General features: G+C 36.7%; 1 protein-coding gene across 2 annotated transcripts in view; it reads left to right on the top strand.

The window, feature by feature from the left end:
* Positions 1-15,316, top strand: part of LOC120422574 (atlastin) — a 29,461-nt gene extending 14,145 nt beyond the window's left edge. Inside the window, exons 2-9 of one of the 2 annotated variants that reach the window (XR_005606149.2) lie at positions 1,602-1,891; positions 1,959-2,108; positions 5,953-6,108; positions 6,168-6,797; positions 6,853-7,133; positions 7,199-7,265; positions 7,614-7,728; positions 11,356-11,497. Coding sequence is in view for 1 of the 2 variants with exons in the window: in XM_039586060.2 (XP_039441994.1) it covers positions 1,697-1,891; positions 1,959-2,108; positions 5,953-6,108; positions 6,168-6,797; positions 6,853-7,133; positions 7,199-7,265; positions 11,356-11,523 (1,647 nt within the window). In the remaining variant the exon portion in view is untranslated. Of the gene's footprint in view, positions 1-1,601; positions 1,892-1,958; positions 2,109-5,952; positions 6,109-6,167; positions 6,798-6,852; positions 7,134-7,198; positions 7,266-7,613; positions 7,729-11,355 lie in introns of both variants that reach the window. The other variant, XM_039586060.2, reaches the window with a different exon arrangement.
* Positions 15,317-19,195: the final 3,879 nt, after the last annotated feature.

Genomic DNA, 19,195 nt, shown 5'->3' with positions numbered 1-19,195 from the left:
TTCAGCCGTTGAAACCAAACTAATTGCTTTGTAAAAATAATCATTCCTTAGGAAAAGCACGTAGAAATTTATCGATGGCACCAAGCGATTTTGCGTCATTTTTTCAAAAAAATTAATAAAAAACCCTAATCATGAAACATCCCTATTTTCAACCAATCCAAACGTTGTCCCTTCCCATTTGGAACAACTTTTGTGAAGACACTATTGCACACTTTGCACCAAATTCTCCCCCTGTGCAAATCATAACTGCACACCAAATATTTGCACACTTGAAATCCTACTCCTTCGCCCCCCTGCCCCCCCCCGCTCGCCTAGAGTGGTGCGTGTCGCGACTGAGCCTTGTGTGACCTTTTTTGGAGAGCTTTTTACAACTTGCACGATTGTTGCAAAATCTCTGAAATTCGCAATATAATTTGAAATCTTCACATTTTTTTTTTCGGAAATCCCTTTTTCACTTAATTTTGCGATCTGGCACTCGGAAGGGGAAATTTTACTTTACGGTATTTGTGAATGACCCCCTCCAAATCAAGAACAACGTTACGTGATCTTCGAATGGTCCCCACGCTTTTTTTTACGTTCCGACAAAAACGAGTTTTAATGTTTGACCTTGAATAAACAAAAATGAGAGCACTCAGTGTAAACAATAACAAACATGTTTAGTTTGGTTGAATTGTGTTTTGCCAGAGTCCCGAGTTATAATTAAAAATGTTAACAGTAGTCGGGCATGTACGTGTGTCAAACGCGTTCTGACTGAGATTCTTTTGGCCAGTTGTCGCAATTGCAGCAATTTTCAGGGTGTGTCAAGATAGCACAATCCGACCGAAACTTCTTTTATATGAAGAGTGACAACAATGTACGGAGTTTGGTATTTGTTGAATATCTCAGGTTTGAAATTGAATTCGTAAGGGACTGTCGAGATCAAAAGGTTGAGGCATTAAAAGCTGCACAAAATGGCGCCCTCAACTTAATTTGTCCCAAAATCGACGTGCGACAAGATAGCACGATCACAACAAGATGTTAACATCATCAAAATGAGAAGCTATGTTCAAGCTTTAACATGGCACACGCGTGTAAGAGGTGGGCGAAATTTTTTGAAGCATTTTAACAATAATTTATTATAACCTCCCTTAGAATAAAAAAAAAAGTAAAATTTAAAAGCAAAAAACGTTGAGGTTAACTAATCAAATGATGATTTTATCAAATTTACCCCAAATAAAAATGTTCATTCCTCATCACATGCTTCGTAACACCTCAATCACAGCGCTCCTAAACGGTGGAAATTTCAGTCATCAGCGAACTTAACGCACCCTCACGCGTATTAAATTAAATAATTAATAGACTAAAAACGAACGACGACGACGACGACCTTGGAACGCAATTTTCCAGCGGCCGTCGATCATCCACGAGAAGGTGCCGCTGCAATCGTGTCCAAAAACCATTCGCGATCACCGCAAAGATCTCCTCGTTTCGTTCGCGATGTCATAATTTTGTTTTTTGGGTGTTGCTCTCCATTCGATCGGCAATTTTATCGAAATAATAAAGGAGTGTTTTTTCGTTCGTTTTCGTTTGAAATTGTAACGTAATGTTTTTCTCCGTTCCAGATTGCAAACAACTGCAAATTGAAGCAATTACCGATTTAGGGAAGCGGGACGACGACGACGAAGACTAGGGTGGTCCAAAATTAAAGGGAAGCAGCATGGACGCGAAACCGCTGCAGGTGGTCGAGGCGGGCGAGGACCACACGTTCATCCTGAACGAGGATGCCCTGACGGAGATTCTGCTCCAGGACAGCATCAAGGACCGGTCGGTGGTGGTCATTTCGGTGGCCGGTGCCTTCCGGAAGGGCAAAAGCTTTCTGCTGGACTTTTTCCTGCGATTCATGTACTCAAAGGTAATTCCAACTCGGGTGTGTCTGCTTGAAATTTGAACTAATGAGACGATTTTAAACTGCTTTTTAGTACGTTCACCACCAGAGTGCGTCAGAGTGGCTGGGGGATGAAAATGAACCGTTGACGGGATTTTCGTGGCGTGGTGGCAGCGAACGGGACACGACCGGCATCCTGATGTGGTCCGATATCTTTCTGCATGACAAACCGAACGGCGAAAAGGTAGGTTTCCAGGTCAATTGAATATGAAGCAGTCAATATTGGCACATAATAACATAATTCAGTATTAGCTTTTTTACGAAACAAGTACTAACTACCAACTTAAAACACATTCTAATGGATTCAACCCTGGAATAGGAAATTGGACTCAAAATATAGAATGTCAGAATTTTTTAGAAGGTTAAATATATTTTTTTTAAATTTAAACTTTGATTTTTTTTTTATTTTAAACTTTTAGACTTTTTGGAATTTCTGAATTATAGAATTTAGAATATTCCGAATATCAGAATTCTAGAATTTCTTTTTTTATTTCAAAATTGTTGAATGTTTTGATAAAAAATAAATAAAAATTTTAGAACATTTAAATATTTGAACTTGAATTATTTAAAATTTTATACAGTGGACTCTCTCGTTGTCGATATTGATGGGACCGTCGAGAGCGGGAGGTATCAAATAATAGAACGAAAAATCAAAGCATACTTCTTGAAAAGAATGAAAAAAGAACTTATGATAGTATTTTATTTTTTTTGTATTTTAAAATTTTAGAATTTTTTAATTTTAGAAATTTAGAATTTTAGAATTTTAGAATTTTAGAATTTTAGAGTTTTAGAATGTTAAAATTTTAGAATGTTAGAATTTTAGGATTTTTTCGAATTTTCGAATTTCGAATTTTCGAATTTTCGAATTTTCGAATTTTAGAATCTTAGAATTTTAGAATTTTAGAATTTTAGAACTTAAAGATTTTAGAATTTTAGAATTTTGGGGACGTAGAATTTCAGATTTATTTAATTTTAGACATGTATTACATATTTTAAAATTCCAGAATTTTAATGTTTAGATGTATTAGAATGTCAGAATTTTCCTGCTAAAAATTAAATGGCATTCCCCTGCGTTTAGAATCATTTTCAGCATGTTTGGGTTGATTTAAAAAAACATTAAAACTGTTGAAAATTTTCGATGTTTAGTATTTTTGTTTTCGTCAAAACTTATTTTTTTGAAAACTAATGATTACAACTGAACTAGTGTAAAATGCATTTTAAAACACTTTTTTGCATTCAGATATTGAGACTATGGCTTGTTATTTCAATTTTTATATTTTTAATTTTTTTTTTTGCTCCCCCCTCGACCCTAGCTAGAGCCAAGGGACAAAAACTTTAAAAAATATTTGCATAGGCTGTATGAAATTTTGAAATTCAAAATTTTTTAATTGTAATTTTTTTTAAATTGTAAGAATTTTTAAATTTTAAATATGGATTTTGTCTATAATTTTTTTTATGGGTTTTGAAATATTAGTACATTAAGATTATTTTGATTGAAGAGTTTTATAATTTTTGCCTTCCTCACTGAGGTAAGGCTATAATCCTGCTCTAAAATTGAACTTTTTATTTAAAGCTCGAAAACCCACCTTGATGTATACATATCGACTCAGAATCGAAAACTGAACAAATGTCTGTATGTATGTGTGTGTGTGTATGTGTGTGTATGTGACCAATAATGTCACTCAGTTTTCTCAGCACTGGCTGAACCGATTTTGACCAAACCAGTCGCATTCGACTTGGTTTAGGGTCCCATACGGTGCTATTGAATTGTTTGAAGTTTCGATAAGTAGTTCAAAAGTTATGTATAAAAATGTGTTTTTGTATATTTTCTGAAGTTAAATAAATGGCAGTAAACTGAACCAAACATCATCATGCTATACATCGTTAGTTAGGTAATTGAAAGACCTTTCCAACGAGTCTAAAACATTGAAGATCTGGCAACCCTGTCTCGAGTTCTGACCACTTAAGTGATATTTATGTACTTTTTTTGTAGCCGGATCTCACTTAAATGTATGTAAACAATGTCCGGATCCATCATCCGACCCATCGTTGGTAAGGTAATCGAAAGACCTTTCCAACGAGTCTAAAACATTGAAGATCTGGCAACCCTGTCTCGAGTTCTGACCACTTAAGTGATATTTATGTACTTTTTTGTAGCCGGATCTCACTTAAATGTATGTAAACAATGTCCGGATCCATCATCCGACCCATCGTTGGTAAGGTAATCGAAAGACCTTTCAAACGAGTCTTAAACATTGAAGATCTGGCAACCCTGTCTCAAGCTATGATACCACTTATGAGCCCTTGAGTGATATGTGTGTTTTTTGGATTCCGGAATTTAACGAAATTAGACGAAATTTGTGTGCAAACCCATCTTATCACATATCACCCATTGTTGGAAAAGATTGAGGAAGGCACCAACCAAATAGGTGGATTAAGTTAGTTTTTAATTTTGGAATTTTTGGAAGGTTTTATTTTTTCCTTCTGTAATTGTGGTTTTATGGAGTATTAAAATTTTATGATTTTGGAATTTGAAAATTACAGAATTTCATTTATTTTTTTAGAATATTTTAATGTTTAGAGCTCTTGAATTTTTGAATATTTTTTTTAATTTTAGAGTTCGAATGTTCATATTTCATACATGCAAAAATTAAAATTAAAATTTGGAGTGGTGCTCCATCAGGAAGATAAGCGATTTATTTACAGAAAAAAAACGTGGTTTAACTTCTTTCCTAAATTTGCCCATGTTGGGTAAAAAGTTCATAAATCATGTAAAATGTCTGTTTTACACTCAACCCGCGGTGGTTGGTCACTTTTTCGTTTGACACTTTTTTAGTTTGTACCCCGTTGGTTGGTCAAAGTCAAGCCTGATCTACATCGGGAAACTGCTGCGATCCTACGCTGCGCCGCGATGACAGATGTGAAAAATTTTCGTTCTAAATACGCAGACTTTCCTGCGAGTATCTACAATGAGCTGCGTTGGTTGCTGTGATTTCCCATTTGGAACTGTCAACGCAGAAATCCTGCGAAAATTTTCATTTATTTCAAAATTTAGAACATGCGACCTGCGGTCTGCGATTTTAGTACAGAATCGCAGCACCGCAGCATTGTCATTGTAGAAGATCAGATTGATTTGCATGAGTTTAAAACTTGCGCTTGCATCTGCGATCCTGCGAGTTTCCTATTGTAGACCAGGCTTCAAACTAAAAAGCTACGAACTGTCACTTTTTACTTTTTACGGCGCTCACGCACACTATCAAAACAAACGTTTGATAGTGTGAGTGAACTCCGTGTAAAAGGGGTGTCAAACTAAAAATTGACCCCGTTCGTTTGACAACAGTTGGTGTCAAACCATCGGGTTTGAGTGTAGCTAGTTTATTGTCTGAATCATACTGCCGTTCTACGCATAATTGTCCCATGTTCAAAAAAGTGCAACTGAGAAAAACGCGATTGAAATTTTTCGACCGATTTCTGTGTTTCTACGCATAATTGTCCCGTGGGTTCCTATTCGCCCTATGTGTCCCTAATCGCCCCAGTTAGCAGTATTTCACCCTTATTTGTGATTCGCTTGCTATATAACAGGTAAACAAGACATAAAGCTTCGTAAAACTAATGATTCCGTGTAAGAAAATACTTGGTGGGACAATTATGCGTAGAAGTGTAACGATGGGACAAACAGACTTGGTGTTGTTTTTAATGAGTTTCCGAACAAAGTACCAGATGTTATGTACTTTTCTTAAAGTACACATCGAACTAAACCTAAAAATGTAATAATGTCAAAATCGTCCAAAACTGACATGGGACAATTATGCGTAGAACGGCAGCATAAGTCATAACCAATTTTTATTTCTTATGACTTTTCCAAACTAATTCGTCACTAAACTAAATCAGCCTTCAAGAATGTGGAGTGTCGAAACACTTTTTGAAGCTGGCAAACATATTGTATGATTTATGAGTAAAAAAAAGCGTAACGCCACCGCGTAAAAATAGGTTTCTCTGTACTAATTGTGCTCTCGCCTACCCGCTAGCTCGCCATCATCCTGCTGGACACGCAGGGCACCTTCGACAGCCAGAGCACGGTGCGGGACTGCGCGACCGTGTTCGCGCTCAGCACGATGCTCTCGTCCGTGCAGATCTACAACCTGTCCCAGAACATCCAGGAGGACGACCTGCAGCATCTTCAGGTAATTTATCTTTTCTTGAAATTTTGTTGGATTTCTTTTAAATTGTATTTTCGTTGCAGCTCTTCACCGAGTACGGCCGACTCGCGCTGGCCGACAGCGGCAAGAAGCCGTTCCAGCGGTTGCAGTTTCTGGTGCGCGACTGGAGCTTTCCGTACGAGGCCGAGTACGGTGCGTTGGGCGGGGAGGTGTTGCTGAAGCGACGCATGGAGGTGCAGGAGAAGCAGCACTCGGAGCTGCAGTCGCTGCGGCGTCACATCGCGAGCTGTTTCACGGAGATTGCCTGCTTTCTGATGCCGCATCCGGGCTTGACGGTGGCCACGAACCAGACGTTTGACGGGCGGCTCGCGGACATTACGCCCGAGTTTAAGAACAGCTTGAAGGAGCTGGTGCCGATGCTGCTGGGGCCGGAGAATTTGATTCCGAAGGAGATTAATGGGCAGCGGGTGAAGGCGCGGGATTTGGTTCAGTACTTCAAGTCGTACATGGCGATCTACAAGGGCAACGAGCTGCCGGAACCGAAGAGCATGCTGGTGGCGACGGCGGAGGCGAACAACCTGACGGCGGTGGCCGCGGCCAAGGACATTTACGCCCAGCTGATGGAGGACGTTTGCGGTGGCAACAAGCCGTACCTCAGCTCGGCCCATCTCGACTCGGAGCACGGCCGGATCAAGGAGAAAGCACTGCATCAGGTGGGTTATAGACATGGTTCCTTTAAGACCCCCCGTTGATGTTTCCCTTTTTCAGTTTTCCTCCAAGCGCAAGATGGGCGGCGAAGAGTTCTCGGAAAAGTACCGCGAAAAGCTCGAACAGGACCTGGACGAACAGTTCGGCACGTTCCGGGCGCACAACGAAAGCAAGAACATCTTCAAGGCGGCGCGGACGCCGGCCGTCTACTTTGCGATCGCCGTCGTCATGTACATCTTCAGCGGAATCTTCGGCCTGGTCGGCCTGTACACGTTCGCCAACTTTGCCAACCTCATCATGGGCGTCGCGCTGCTCACGCTGGCCACGTGGGCCTACATCCGGTAGGAGCGTTCACTACTGAATGTCCATCAACCTTATCTAAACTCCACTTTCTCTGAATCTACAGGTACAGCGGCGAGCTGAGCGACTTTGGCGTGCGGTTAGACGAGATCGCGAACCTCCTCTGGGAAAACGTAAGTTGGTTTGCGTCCTGCTTTTGCCTCACCGGCCTCGGCATCGTGCTGTACGTGCACCAGGACGAGCTGGTGTACGCGCTCAAGTTGCTTAAACTGGTGTAAAATCCTGTTTAGAGAGAATCTCCCCCGAAACCCCCTTCGTCCCCTCTTAGCTCTAGTTCTAATTAAATTAAATAAGCGAAAGAATCTAAATCTGAACGCCGTGTGTGTTTTGTGATTTGCCCTTAAGTTCAGTTTAATCATCTTTAGTTTGGAGGATAGTCTACTAACTGCGAAACCTTTGCCAAGACAAGACAAGCGCATCTCTGTTGTTGACCACTCGTTTTTTTCCGTTGGTGTTTACAGCCGTTCCGGCGTCTGAGAAGAAGACGAAGAACGCATCAAGAATGAAGATTTTATTTTGTCAAGTTGGTTGTTGTTGTTTGTTTTGCTTGTTGGGGGATATTTTGGCGCGGGAAAGGTAAGTATTGTTTGTGTGAGAGGTATCGCAGCAAAGGTGGCTTCAATTTTATTCTCTTCCTGTAAAGTAATCTAACCAATGTGCTAAATCTGAATTTATGTCAAGTAATCCGCATTGCGGTTAATTTAACGCAGTCTACCTGGCTATGCTGTAATTTGTAGCTAGCTAGGGTGATGATTGTCAATGTTTGCCTTCTTTTTGTGCCTTTTTTAAATTCTCGGCATTAAAATTTAAAAAAAAATATAGACATTCACAAACACTCTTAACAAATAACATTTTAATGAAAATTTTCAAAAGTTTGGTGCAAGCATATACAAATCTGTACATTTGGCATCACTGGAATCTTTGTTCGAAAATTTACCCAGTGAGAATTTTGGCTCGAGCCAAAGTTTTCATTGGGTACCGATATCCCTCGTCAGTGTTGCCAGATTCCTAAAAAAATGTCTTCCCATATTCGTCATCTAGTTTACAAAATTCGACCTTATGTTTCCATAAATATAACTAAAGTGGCGATATCTCATGGCAGCGTTGCCAGCTATTCAACGTTAACACCATTTTCAATAAAATTTACAATGTTTAACGTTCGATAGTCCAAAAATAGAGATATTTATGCCAGAAATTCAATGCTTAGGATGGTGATATTATTTTACAACAAACTTTATTTGTGCACTAAACTGCCGTTCTACGCATAATTGTCCCATGTCATTTTTGGACGATTTTGACTTTATATCATTTTTACGTTTAGTTTTACGTATACTTTCAGAAAAACACATAACATCTAGTACTTTGTTCTGAAAATCATTGAAAACAACACCAAGTCTGTTTGTCCCATCGTTGAACTTCTACGCATAATTGTCCCACCAAGTATTTTCTATCACGAAATCATGAGTTTTACGAAGCATCTTATCTTGTTTACATGTTTAACTGCAAGAGGATTACAAATAAGGGTGATAAAATGTTAACCGGGGTGATTAGGGACATATAGGGTGAATAGGGACCCACGGGACAATTATGCGTAGAAACACAGAAATCGATCGAAAAATTTCAATCGCGTTTTTCTCAGTTGCCCTTTTTTGAACATGGGACAATTATGCGTAGAACGGCAGTAAACAAGACATAAGACTTTTGCGCTTTTTACAGTTCTTTAGAAGCATTACAAAATTTAACAAGCATTTGCAAATTGCAAAAAGCTTCACACATTTTTAAAAATTGCAACGTATAAAAATTTTAGTCACTTTTAGGGACTTTTGTTTACGGCTGAGATACAGCCTCCTCAAAAACTCATTTTGAGAGAAATTATTTTTTATCTCGGTGTCATCTAATTTGCCCACATTTTTCATTGGGCGATATCTTGGAAAATGCCTTATTTGGGCAAACGGAAGGCCACTAAACGATTCAAGAAGATTTAAAAATGCAAAAATATTTTTTTTAAATATTTTAGTTATCGGCAAGATTTATTCTGATAAAAAAATTAAAATGAGTAAATTTAGAAGGTCTTCTTTACAACAATATGTTTTTTCTGGAGTTTTTTAACGTAATAAAACATTTTTGAATTGCATTTTTTTAATCTCCTCCGAAATGTGCATTGGTGCTGACTAGAAATTCACAAAAAAAATCATCGACTGATCGATTTTCTTCGAGAAGTTTGGGAGCGATTTTCTGTTGCGTGATTCGTCTCCTCGGGTGAAGAAAGCTCGCAAGCGAAAAGATTGTTTTGCGATTATTCCATCCCTGCTTGGTATAAAATTTTGCTGGCTCAGGGTTCCAATCGAGGGACAAGACATTACAGTAGGGATGGATAATCGCAAAAAAAAAATCTTTTTCGCTTTAGACCTTTCTTCACCCGCGAAAGAGAGAGGAGGAGAATCACGCAAAAGAAAATCGCTCCCGAACTTCTCGAAGAAAATCAATCAGTAGATGATTTTTTTGTGAATCTTTTTGTTAGCTCCACTAAAATTAATTTATTTCGTCTTGTTTACAAAAATTGTTCATCTACGAAATGTGACGGGTTATTGTTCGCCGTGTGACGTTACACCTACAAGTGTAGTAGCACAGAGAACAGATGTACATCTTGGCTCCAACTTGTGTGTAAACCGTGAAAATTAAAAAAAAATGCGTTGCATACAATCTTGCATCAAAGAAATTAGAGTGTGCAGGATACGCTTGGCGGCGCCACCGTCGCGGCTGAGAATATTTGACTTAACAATGAAAACGGCTCAATAAATTGGAAAGAAAATAAATGTTAACCTCGTTTAAATATAAAATTCACTTCTGTATAATTCCAGTTGACTAAAAATAATGAAAAAATGCATTAACATTAACAAAAATATAACAGAAAATTTATTCAAAAATGATTTATCAAGCGACAACTTAAAATAGTTCCTTTACACATGTTATGTCCGATTTCGTTTTGTTTACCTTCTTTGGTGCGTAAAATTACAACCCTCTGATGAAGGGCAGTCAGATATTGGTCTGATGTCGTTCGTACGGAATGTTAAGCTGTGAATAGATGGTCCAACGTTCTGCTACTGTAGGCCATCATGATTTTGGAAGTGGCGCTATCTAGGCGGATGGTGCACACCCTAGCTCTTTTCAACGTATTTTGGTTTGAATTTTTACACACGTTTTTCAAAGCTGTTTGTTCAATGATATACATCTGTTCTCTGTGGTAGTAGTGAAATTGGTGTTCCGCCAAATTAACCAGATGATGATGACGATCTTTCGTGCGCGAGAGAGGAGAGCCAAGTTCCCTTCCGATTTTTTTTTCGCTTGATGAGCGTCAAAAGATTTTCTTTTGACGTAGATTCTTCCATCACTGCTTTGCAGGAACACGGTTGAAATCGCTTGAAAATATTTTGAGAAAAACGAGTTATCTCTTTTTTTGATTATAAATATTTTCAAGTGATTCTAACCTCATTCTTGTCGAATAGAACCCCGAGCGAATAACATTTTGCCTCTCCATATAGGCTCTCTACTTTGGATAGCTGTGTGAAGCGATTATTCAAATCGTATGGCTGCTTAGAAGCGTGGTAGCTCACGAATGATTTTTGATCTTTAAAAGGGGGGTTAGACTAAGACAATCAAACAAATAAAATCGCACTTCTTCGTGTTTAAAATTTTGTCCAGCTCCCAAAAAAAACAAAGCAGGAAAACTGTGAAAAAATGCGAGTTGTTTGTTATAGTCTAATACCTCCTTAACCCAACAAATGGCAACAAATGAGCGGAGAGTTGCGAGCGCTCTATATCTCTCTCTCTCTCTTTTCTTTTTTGAGGGATTCGTATTTAAGTACGATAGAAATATTTCGAACTCTCTGCTTTTCAGTTAACTTTTACTAATTTAATATCATCTAATTGTGTTTTTAAGGTTTTATAAATTTGAGATCTTTTGAAATCAATTTTGGGCTTTTAACTCTGCAAGACTTAACGATTTTCGTTGCATTCTATCGCTTAAAACATTTGCAAACAAACTCAAAATTACCCTCACTCCCTGTTCGCTAGCTAGTCATTTTGGCCTACATTCAGTTCTCACCACACCGTTTTCTTTCTCTTCTTCTCCTTTTTTTGTTTCGTTTCCGTTTTCTTCACATGCCCCGCCCCTCCACACACATCGACGACCTGGGAAAACAGATCATGAAGCCCATCTACCAGTCCTGCATGGAGAAGGGCATCCAGCACGTGGCGAACCACGCGACCGAGTACGCGATCGGCGGAGCAGGAGCAGCAGCCTCACCGACGGGTTCCGGGGCCGGAAGTCCGCGCGGCCGCCAGCTCAACGGCAAGGTCAAGCACTCTTGAGAGTACGCTCGTGACGGCGTTGACGACGGCTGGTGGTGGCAACGGTGGCGTAGACCAACAACCGCCGGTAGATCCGGAGGAGGAGGACGAATGGCCTGGTGGCCATCCGGAAGTGGCGGCAGCAGCTCCAACAACAACAACAACAACAACAGTAGGTTAAGTGATGTTTTCGATAGCCTTAGAGGTAAAAATAGCAGCAGCAGCAGCAGCAGAACCGTTAAACGAACTATCGACACCGAGAACAATAACAGCAGCAGCAGGACGACAAGTCGTGTGATAAGACGAACGAAGAAGTAGGATGGTTCAACTCCCCACCCCCCAAGCAAGAAAACAAAAACAAACACACGCACTCACACACAAAACCATAAATCATTTATGTTGCATTTTTTGCCCCCTCTTCTTTCTCCTCTTCATCTTGTTAAGATATTATTATTTTTTTCTGTTTGTTTCTGTTGTGAGTCTTGTTCCACAGAGATCCCAAAATTTATACAACCATTGAGAAGCTTAGTCAAAATTTTAAACATGTACCCGATTTTGCCGCAAATCTGAACCGGAAATGGCGTACAGAGCTGAAACGAAATAAAAAAAACGCAAGCAAGGCGGTTCGAAACCCAAAATACAGTAAAGTTGAATTTCAAAAGCGAAAATGTGTGTGCGCGATAAAAAAAAACAACATGAATTAAAAACAAAATGTGCCAAAATTGTTTTCTAGCATACGCGTGCGCGCGCGCGCGTTTAAAGCAAACCCACTCACAGAAAAAGGCAGTTGTTTATTGAAAGAAGCTTTTTTTTCTTGCCAGAAAACACACGAAAGCACACACACATACATATAATATATTCAGATTTTTGCTGCATTTTGTGGCAACATTGAAATTGTTGAAGAGATTTCATTCGAACGGCTTGAAGAGATGACGAAAAATTTACGGAAATAGCGCGATTTTGAGCGGTTTTAAGCACATTTATACTGCTGTTCACGGTGAAGTGAATGTTGCAAACCAAAGTTCGACGAGCAGTAAATTCATGCTGAATGCTAGCATGTTGGCAGTGGTATCGCCTCGTGGGGCTTTATTTCATGAATCAGAAATACTTTCAAATTTTAATTTGAATGTTTAGTCTCAAAATCTTGTTTTCGCTCAAGCTTAACTGATCCTGATTTTGAAGTTACGATTGAAATTTGTAATAGCATTATTTACGTTATTATTTTTGCTTAAACGATACACTTTTCATTGTTTCAAAAATGTGAATGTTGCTGTTTTATAATTTCTATAAGATAAAACGTTGCAATAAATCTGAAATTTGTGTCAGATTCATGACTTTAAAAGATTAAGATATTTTAACACACGCTGGTCAAAAATAATTTTTCGATTTAAAAGGAGTTTTGCAATTTGAAAAGAATTCTGCGATAAGAAAAAAAATCTAGATTTCTGGAATCTATAATATTGAAATTCTTAAGTTCTCAAATTCTAACATTTTCAAATTTTATTCTTCTAAAATTGTAAAATTCCAGCATTCTAAAATCTTAAATTTAAAAAAAAATGCAAAGATTATAAATTCTAGAGTAAAATTTCAAAACAACCTATGAGTCATGGGTTTCCTATGCAGATAGGACCTTTTGAAAATTTAAGCTAGAATTTAGTTAATTCTTTTCTAAATTTTTAATTTTGAAATTCTAATATTCTTAAGTTTAAAATTGTAAAATTCAAACATTCTTGAGTTAAACAATTTAAATTTGTTTCTTTTTTAATTTTGAAAGTTCGAATTCAAGAGCATATTTCAAAATCTAAACAAATTCTAGTATTCCTGCATTTGAAAATACAGTCCAAACTCGATTATCCGAAGGCCTCGGAAAAATTTCACTTCGGATAATCGAATCTTCGGATATTTGAATCACGAAAAAAATATCTTTTTAGTTGTCATATTTATCATGGTCGAGCTTAAGTATGACCAATAAACTACAATGATATAGAATTTTTAAATCCAAGATGGCGGCTAAAGTGGCGGTAATAACATATTGAAAAAAAATCATTTTTTAATTTAAAAAGCAATCAAATATTCAATTTTGACTAAAATGAAGTAGCAGAACTCGAATTTGATGTTTTAGGGTAAAGAAAATAAAAAAAAAAAACAAAAATAAATTGTTTGGTCATGATTCGATTATCAGAAGTCCCATACAAACCTTCGGATAATCGAGTCTGGACTGAATAAAAAATCTAAAAATCTTCAATCCTTTTTAAATTTGGTAATTTCTGGAATTTAAATTTTCTTTACATGATTAAATAAAAAAAATATACATTCAGAAAGAAAAAGTCCAAAACTCGTTAATAAAATAAAAATTCTGAAATTATTTGAAAAAGTCATATTTTTTCGATCGTTGGTCGTAATTTTTCAATGACGTTATTTTTTTCGTGAAATTACGATTCAAAATAAGTTGATCGATTGCAAAAATTCCACTATCGCCCTAAAACATTGTATGTTTTAAAAATAGCTGCTTTCAAACAAATTCAAACTGCAGTTCATGGTGAAGTGAACTGTGCCTACCTGAGTGCGGCGAGCAGGAAATTCATGCTGAATACTAGCATATTGGCAGTGGTATCGCCTCTTGTGGCAATGTTTCTTGTAATTTCATGAATCATTCGCAAGTTTGACAATGGCTTCACATCTCAAAAAGCATTAGAATGAATAATCCACGATTGTTTAAGGAAAATTCTTTGATTTTGCTCAAAATAAAGCGCAGTTTATGCGATTGCTAAATTTTTCGTCATCTCTTCAATTCGCAAGAAAAACCTTGAAGGCAAAACGTATGAAAGTAAAACAATTTCCCCATTTTCCCCATCTCGTAAGGGTCGGGTTTTTACAATTTTTTTTTCTTTTTTAAGTGTCTTCACGTTAGTTCTAAATGTAATATAAAGGTTAGCGGATGAAACACAGAACACGGACGAGTTAATAATGTGTAAAGTAAAGAAATTGAAGAACCACACGCGGTTATGAAATTGCAATATATTTTATTTGATATTTATAGTACATGAAATCATCTAACAACGCCCTAGTTCGTAACATTGACCTTTTAGCGTGATAAGTGGATGTGTGACCGGAGAAGAAGAAGAAAACAACAACATTGTTAGATAGGTGTAGCTGATTTTTCATAGTGTTTAAAACGTAAGAAACTAACTTGGCGCATCCGTGTCACCTTTTTGCAGCATTGGGACCGTACTAAAATGAATGTTTTTTCACCTGTTTAGTTTTACAACTGTTATTCGAAACTTCTTTTTATAAAGACACAAACAAAGTAAATTTTTGGTGTGTGTGCATTTTTTGCTCAACCTCTCATCGATTTAAGAGAAGAAAAAAAAATTACAAAAAGGTACATTACAGAATCATAAAAAAATCAATAGGCATTGTTGTGTTGTCCGCCTTTGCAAGCATCAAGAAAATGGCTTTTGTAAATTAGGCGCCACGCTGCTTGAACAACAACAAAACAAAAAAGAAAAAGAAGAGTGAAGCCCTTTTTGTGTGCGCTTCAGCAAGTAGCACAGTTCACCGTGAACAGCAGAATGAAAGAAAAAAAAAGCACGACACAATTGCAAAGCCGTAAAATCGTAAATCCGGTGGATGGGTATCAAAAAACGGAGACGGAGTGATGACAAACACGGATGGGGCGAGAAATGGAAGTTTAGCGAAATGAAGACAAGACGATGACACACGTCGAGCCTCCCCCACCCCACCACGTTTTGGAAAGCGAGAGTTATTATATGAATTATTTTTTATATTAAAGTTACAAAAAATAAAAATAAAACGTGTTTTGCTCTTGTTTCTTCGAAAGCAAGCGTTTTGTTTCAGGGTGTGACTCATAAGAATGGTTTGTATAAATTACTTTTGAAATTTCACAAATTAACTGTAAATAAGTGAGTGATCTTCTTAATCCTCTATTTTTAATCTGTTGTTTTTCAACTTAATTAAAATGTTTTTGGTGAAACTTTGTCCTAAGGGGTAACTTTTGTCCTTGATCATGAATCCGAGGTCCGTTTTTTGATATCTCACGACGGAGGGGCGGTACGACCCCATTCAGTTTTGAACATGCAAAAAAGAGGTGTTTTTCAATAATTTCCAGCCTGAAACGGAAATGAGATAAAAAATTGTTGTCAAAGAGACTTTTATGTAAAATTGAACGCCCGATAAAAAACGTGTTTTTCATCGAAAAAAAACACAATTTTTTTTAAACTCTGCCATTTTTCGTTACTCAACTGTAATTTTTTTTGGACGTGTCATTTTAAGGGAAATTTAATGTGCTTAACCCAGAAGTATTTTTTCATTTAGTACAAAATTTTTAATTTTAAAATTATGTATTTTTTCTAACCTTGCAGGGTTATTTTTTAGAGTGTAACAATGTTTTACAAAGTTGTAGAGCAGACAATTACAAAAAAAAAATGATATAATTCCTTGAAACTCCTTATGTTTGCTTTAAACATCACGAGTTATCGCAATTTTACAAAAAACAGTTACTTTTTGCGTTTCTTTTTGTTTCGTCGTCCTTGTCTGTCGCGTCGCGGGTGATTATGAACGGCCATGATCAAAAGACGACCAACTTATTCAAAACTTTTTTTTCGTAAATTGCAATAACTCGTGAAGTTTATAAGCAAACTCCTTATGTTTTTATATAATTTTTTTTTGTAATTGTCTGCTCTACAACTTTGTAGAACATTGTTACAATCTAAAACATAACCCTAAATGTTAGAAAAAATACGAAATTTTAAAATATTTTTCTTTATAAATGTAAACTTTTTCTGGGTTTTTTTTTTCGATGAAAAATACGTTTTTTTTTTGAATTTTGAGTACGCCATCCAATCGGGCGTTCAATTTTACATAAAAGTCCTGTGATACCAAATTTCTATCTCATCACCGTTTCAGGCTGCAAATTATAAGGCTTTCTAGTCAGAAATTTACCAACACAATCAAAGTATGATTACATGGCAGTGGACGTTTTTTTGCGTATCTCTTTCTAGCAAAAGTTTTTTTTTGTTAGGTGAGCAGTTCTCTCAGATTTCGGTCATTCGTTTTTTTTTTTGCATTTTTTAATCCGACTGAAACTTTTTTGGTGCCTTCGGTATGCCCAAAGAAGCCATTTTGCATCATTAGTTTGTCCATATAATTTTCCATACAAATTTGGCAGCTGTCCATACAAAAATGATGCATGAAAATTCAAAAATCTGTATTTTTTGAAGGAATTATTTGATCGATTTGGTGTCTTCGGCAAAGTTGTAGGTATGGATATGGACTACACTGAAAAAATATGATACCCGTTAAAAAAAATTGGTTATTTTTTATTTCACTTTTTGTCATTAAAACTTGATTTACAAAAAATCACTATTTTTATTTTTTTTTGTTTTTTTATATGCTTTAGAGGACATTAAATGCCAACTTTGCAGAAATTTCCAGGTTGTGCAAAAAATCTTTGACCGAGTTATAATTTTTTGAATCAATACAACTTTTTTCAAAAAATTGAGATATTGGTCGCAAAAATTAATTGCTGAGATATCGACATTAGAAAATGGTGGGTTGTTTGGTGAGACTTAGAAAACATCAATTTTCTTGTTTTTAAACCTTTGCATGGCAATATCTCAGCAACTAAGGGTCGTATTAAGAAAGTCCGAAAAAGCAAAATGTAGAGAATTTTCTCAACTTTTCAAAAATATTTTTTTCAAAAGTGGGCAAACATGTGCACTAATTTTAAAAATTGAAAAACTGCAAGTATTTTCAAAAAAGTTACCTAAAAATGGATTTAACTTGAAAACGGTGCACTTCATCAAAATTTCACTAAAGTACTTTTTGATTGCAAATTTGATTTTACATCGAAAAATGAAGTTGAGAAATTTTTGCGACCAATATTTCGATGTATTTTTAAAAATCAGTATTGATTCAAAAATTCATAACTCGGTCAAAGATTTTTTGCCCATTCTGGAAATTTCTGAAAAGTTGGCATTTAATGTCCTCTAAAACATATCAAAAAATAAAAAAAAATTATAATTGTGTGTCAAGTTTTAGTGACAAAAAGTGAAATAAAAAATCACCAAAATTTTTTTACAGTGAATAATTTTTTTTCAGTGTAGTCCATATCCATACCTACAACTTTGCCGAAGACACCAAATCGATCAAAAAATTCCTTCAAAAGATACAGATTTTTGAATTTTCATACATCATTTTTGTATGGACAGCTGCCAAATTTGTAAGGAAAATTATATGGACAAAGTAATGATGAAAAATGGCTTCTTTGGGCATACTGAAGGCACCAAAAAAGTTTCAGGCGGATTAAAAAATACAAAATTAAAATTCTAAAAAAAATACCGATTTCGTAGAGAATTGCTCAGGTGGTTTCTAGCTGGTTTTTTGACTGACCGCCCGATATGTCAGCCAACATACTTCGCAGGGCTGTGACAGCTCGAGCTCGATTATTGTTTGCATCAGAACACTGCACAGTGGTTCAGATCGCAAAATTAAGAGGAAAATGGATTTTCCGTAAAATGATGAAGTTTTGTAGCTTTGGTGTCTTCAGAAGGTTTGTTGCATATAAAAAGGGGCAACTTTTGGTTTGGTTGGAAATTAGGGTGGTTCACTATTAGGGTGATTTTTAAAATCTAACTTTTCAGGAATATTTTTGGGAATTTTTCGTCTTCTAGAAAGTTGTTGGGCTTGCCAATCCAAGCCAAAATTTTATCTCGTAATCTACGCCTTCTACGACCAAATTTATAGAAAGCATCTGAGCAAACCTTCAAAAATCAGTTTTTTGAACGTGGCAATTCAGGGTTAAGTTTTAGAGAAAAGTTGTATTCGAGGCACTTTAAGAGCTCTAAAAAACAACTTTTTTTTTATTTTTTGACAAGTCAATTTTGACTTAAGGGTCAAAAGTAACAGGGGACCATCCATAAACCACGTGGACACTTCAGGGGGGGGGGGGGGGTATGGCGATTGTCCACGATCCATACAAAAAAGTTTTTTTTTGTATGAACAATTGTCCACGACAGGGGGGGGGGGGGTAACAGATTCCCAAGAAAGTGTCCACGTGGTTTGTGGATGGTCCCCAGCGAGTTTAAGGTAAAAAAGATGCAAATTTAAAACTTAAATATCCCGAAAAAGGAAAGAGGCGATCCAGCACTACAAACACTGAAAAAATCTCAGGGGTGTTTTTCTTTAAACTCGAGATATCTTCATTTGAAAAAGTCTAATTTTCAAGGGAAAACCTTATGGGACCACCCTAACGAATTTCGAAAATTGACCAAATATATGTTTTTCCATGTAATTTTGCCCGCTGAATCTGAATTTGCTTTCAGAATTGAGCTAAAGTGTTAACAAATCGATTTTTAAACTCGTTCAATCGGTAGAAGTTTGTCTCAACTAATAAAGTAACCAAGCTGGCGGCACCCAGAACCGAGAGTGCAGATTGCAGAACTGCCAATGTGATATTCTTGACAGATGTCAGTTGAAGGGATGGAACAACCTCATAAGTGCAACGCCTACTTTTTTTTACGGAAAATTTGACCTTTACTTTCATGAACAAAATGTGTCCGGCAAACTTTTTTCTACACAAACGGAAATTATCAAAACTGTGTGTTGACAAGTTGACGAACAAAGTTTCTCGCAGTGGAATTTCTTTCATTGGGATCGAGTAAACACGGAGTAA

The sequence above is a fragment of the Culex pipiens genome, chromosome 1, assembly GCF_016801865.2.
Source record: "Culex pipiens pallens isolate TS chromosome 1, TS_CPP_V2, whole genome shotgun sequence".
Classification (NCBI taxonomy): domain Eukaryota; kingdom Metazoa; phylum Arthropoda; class Insecta; order Diptera; family Culicidae; genus Culex; species Culex pipiens.
Note: the sequence above shows the minus strand (reverse complement) of the source record. Positions and strands in the feature narration are given on the sequence as shown.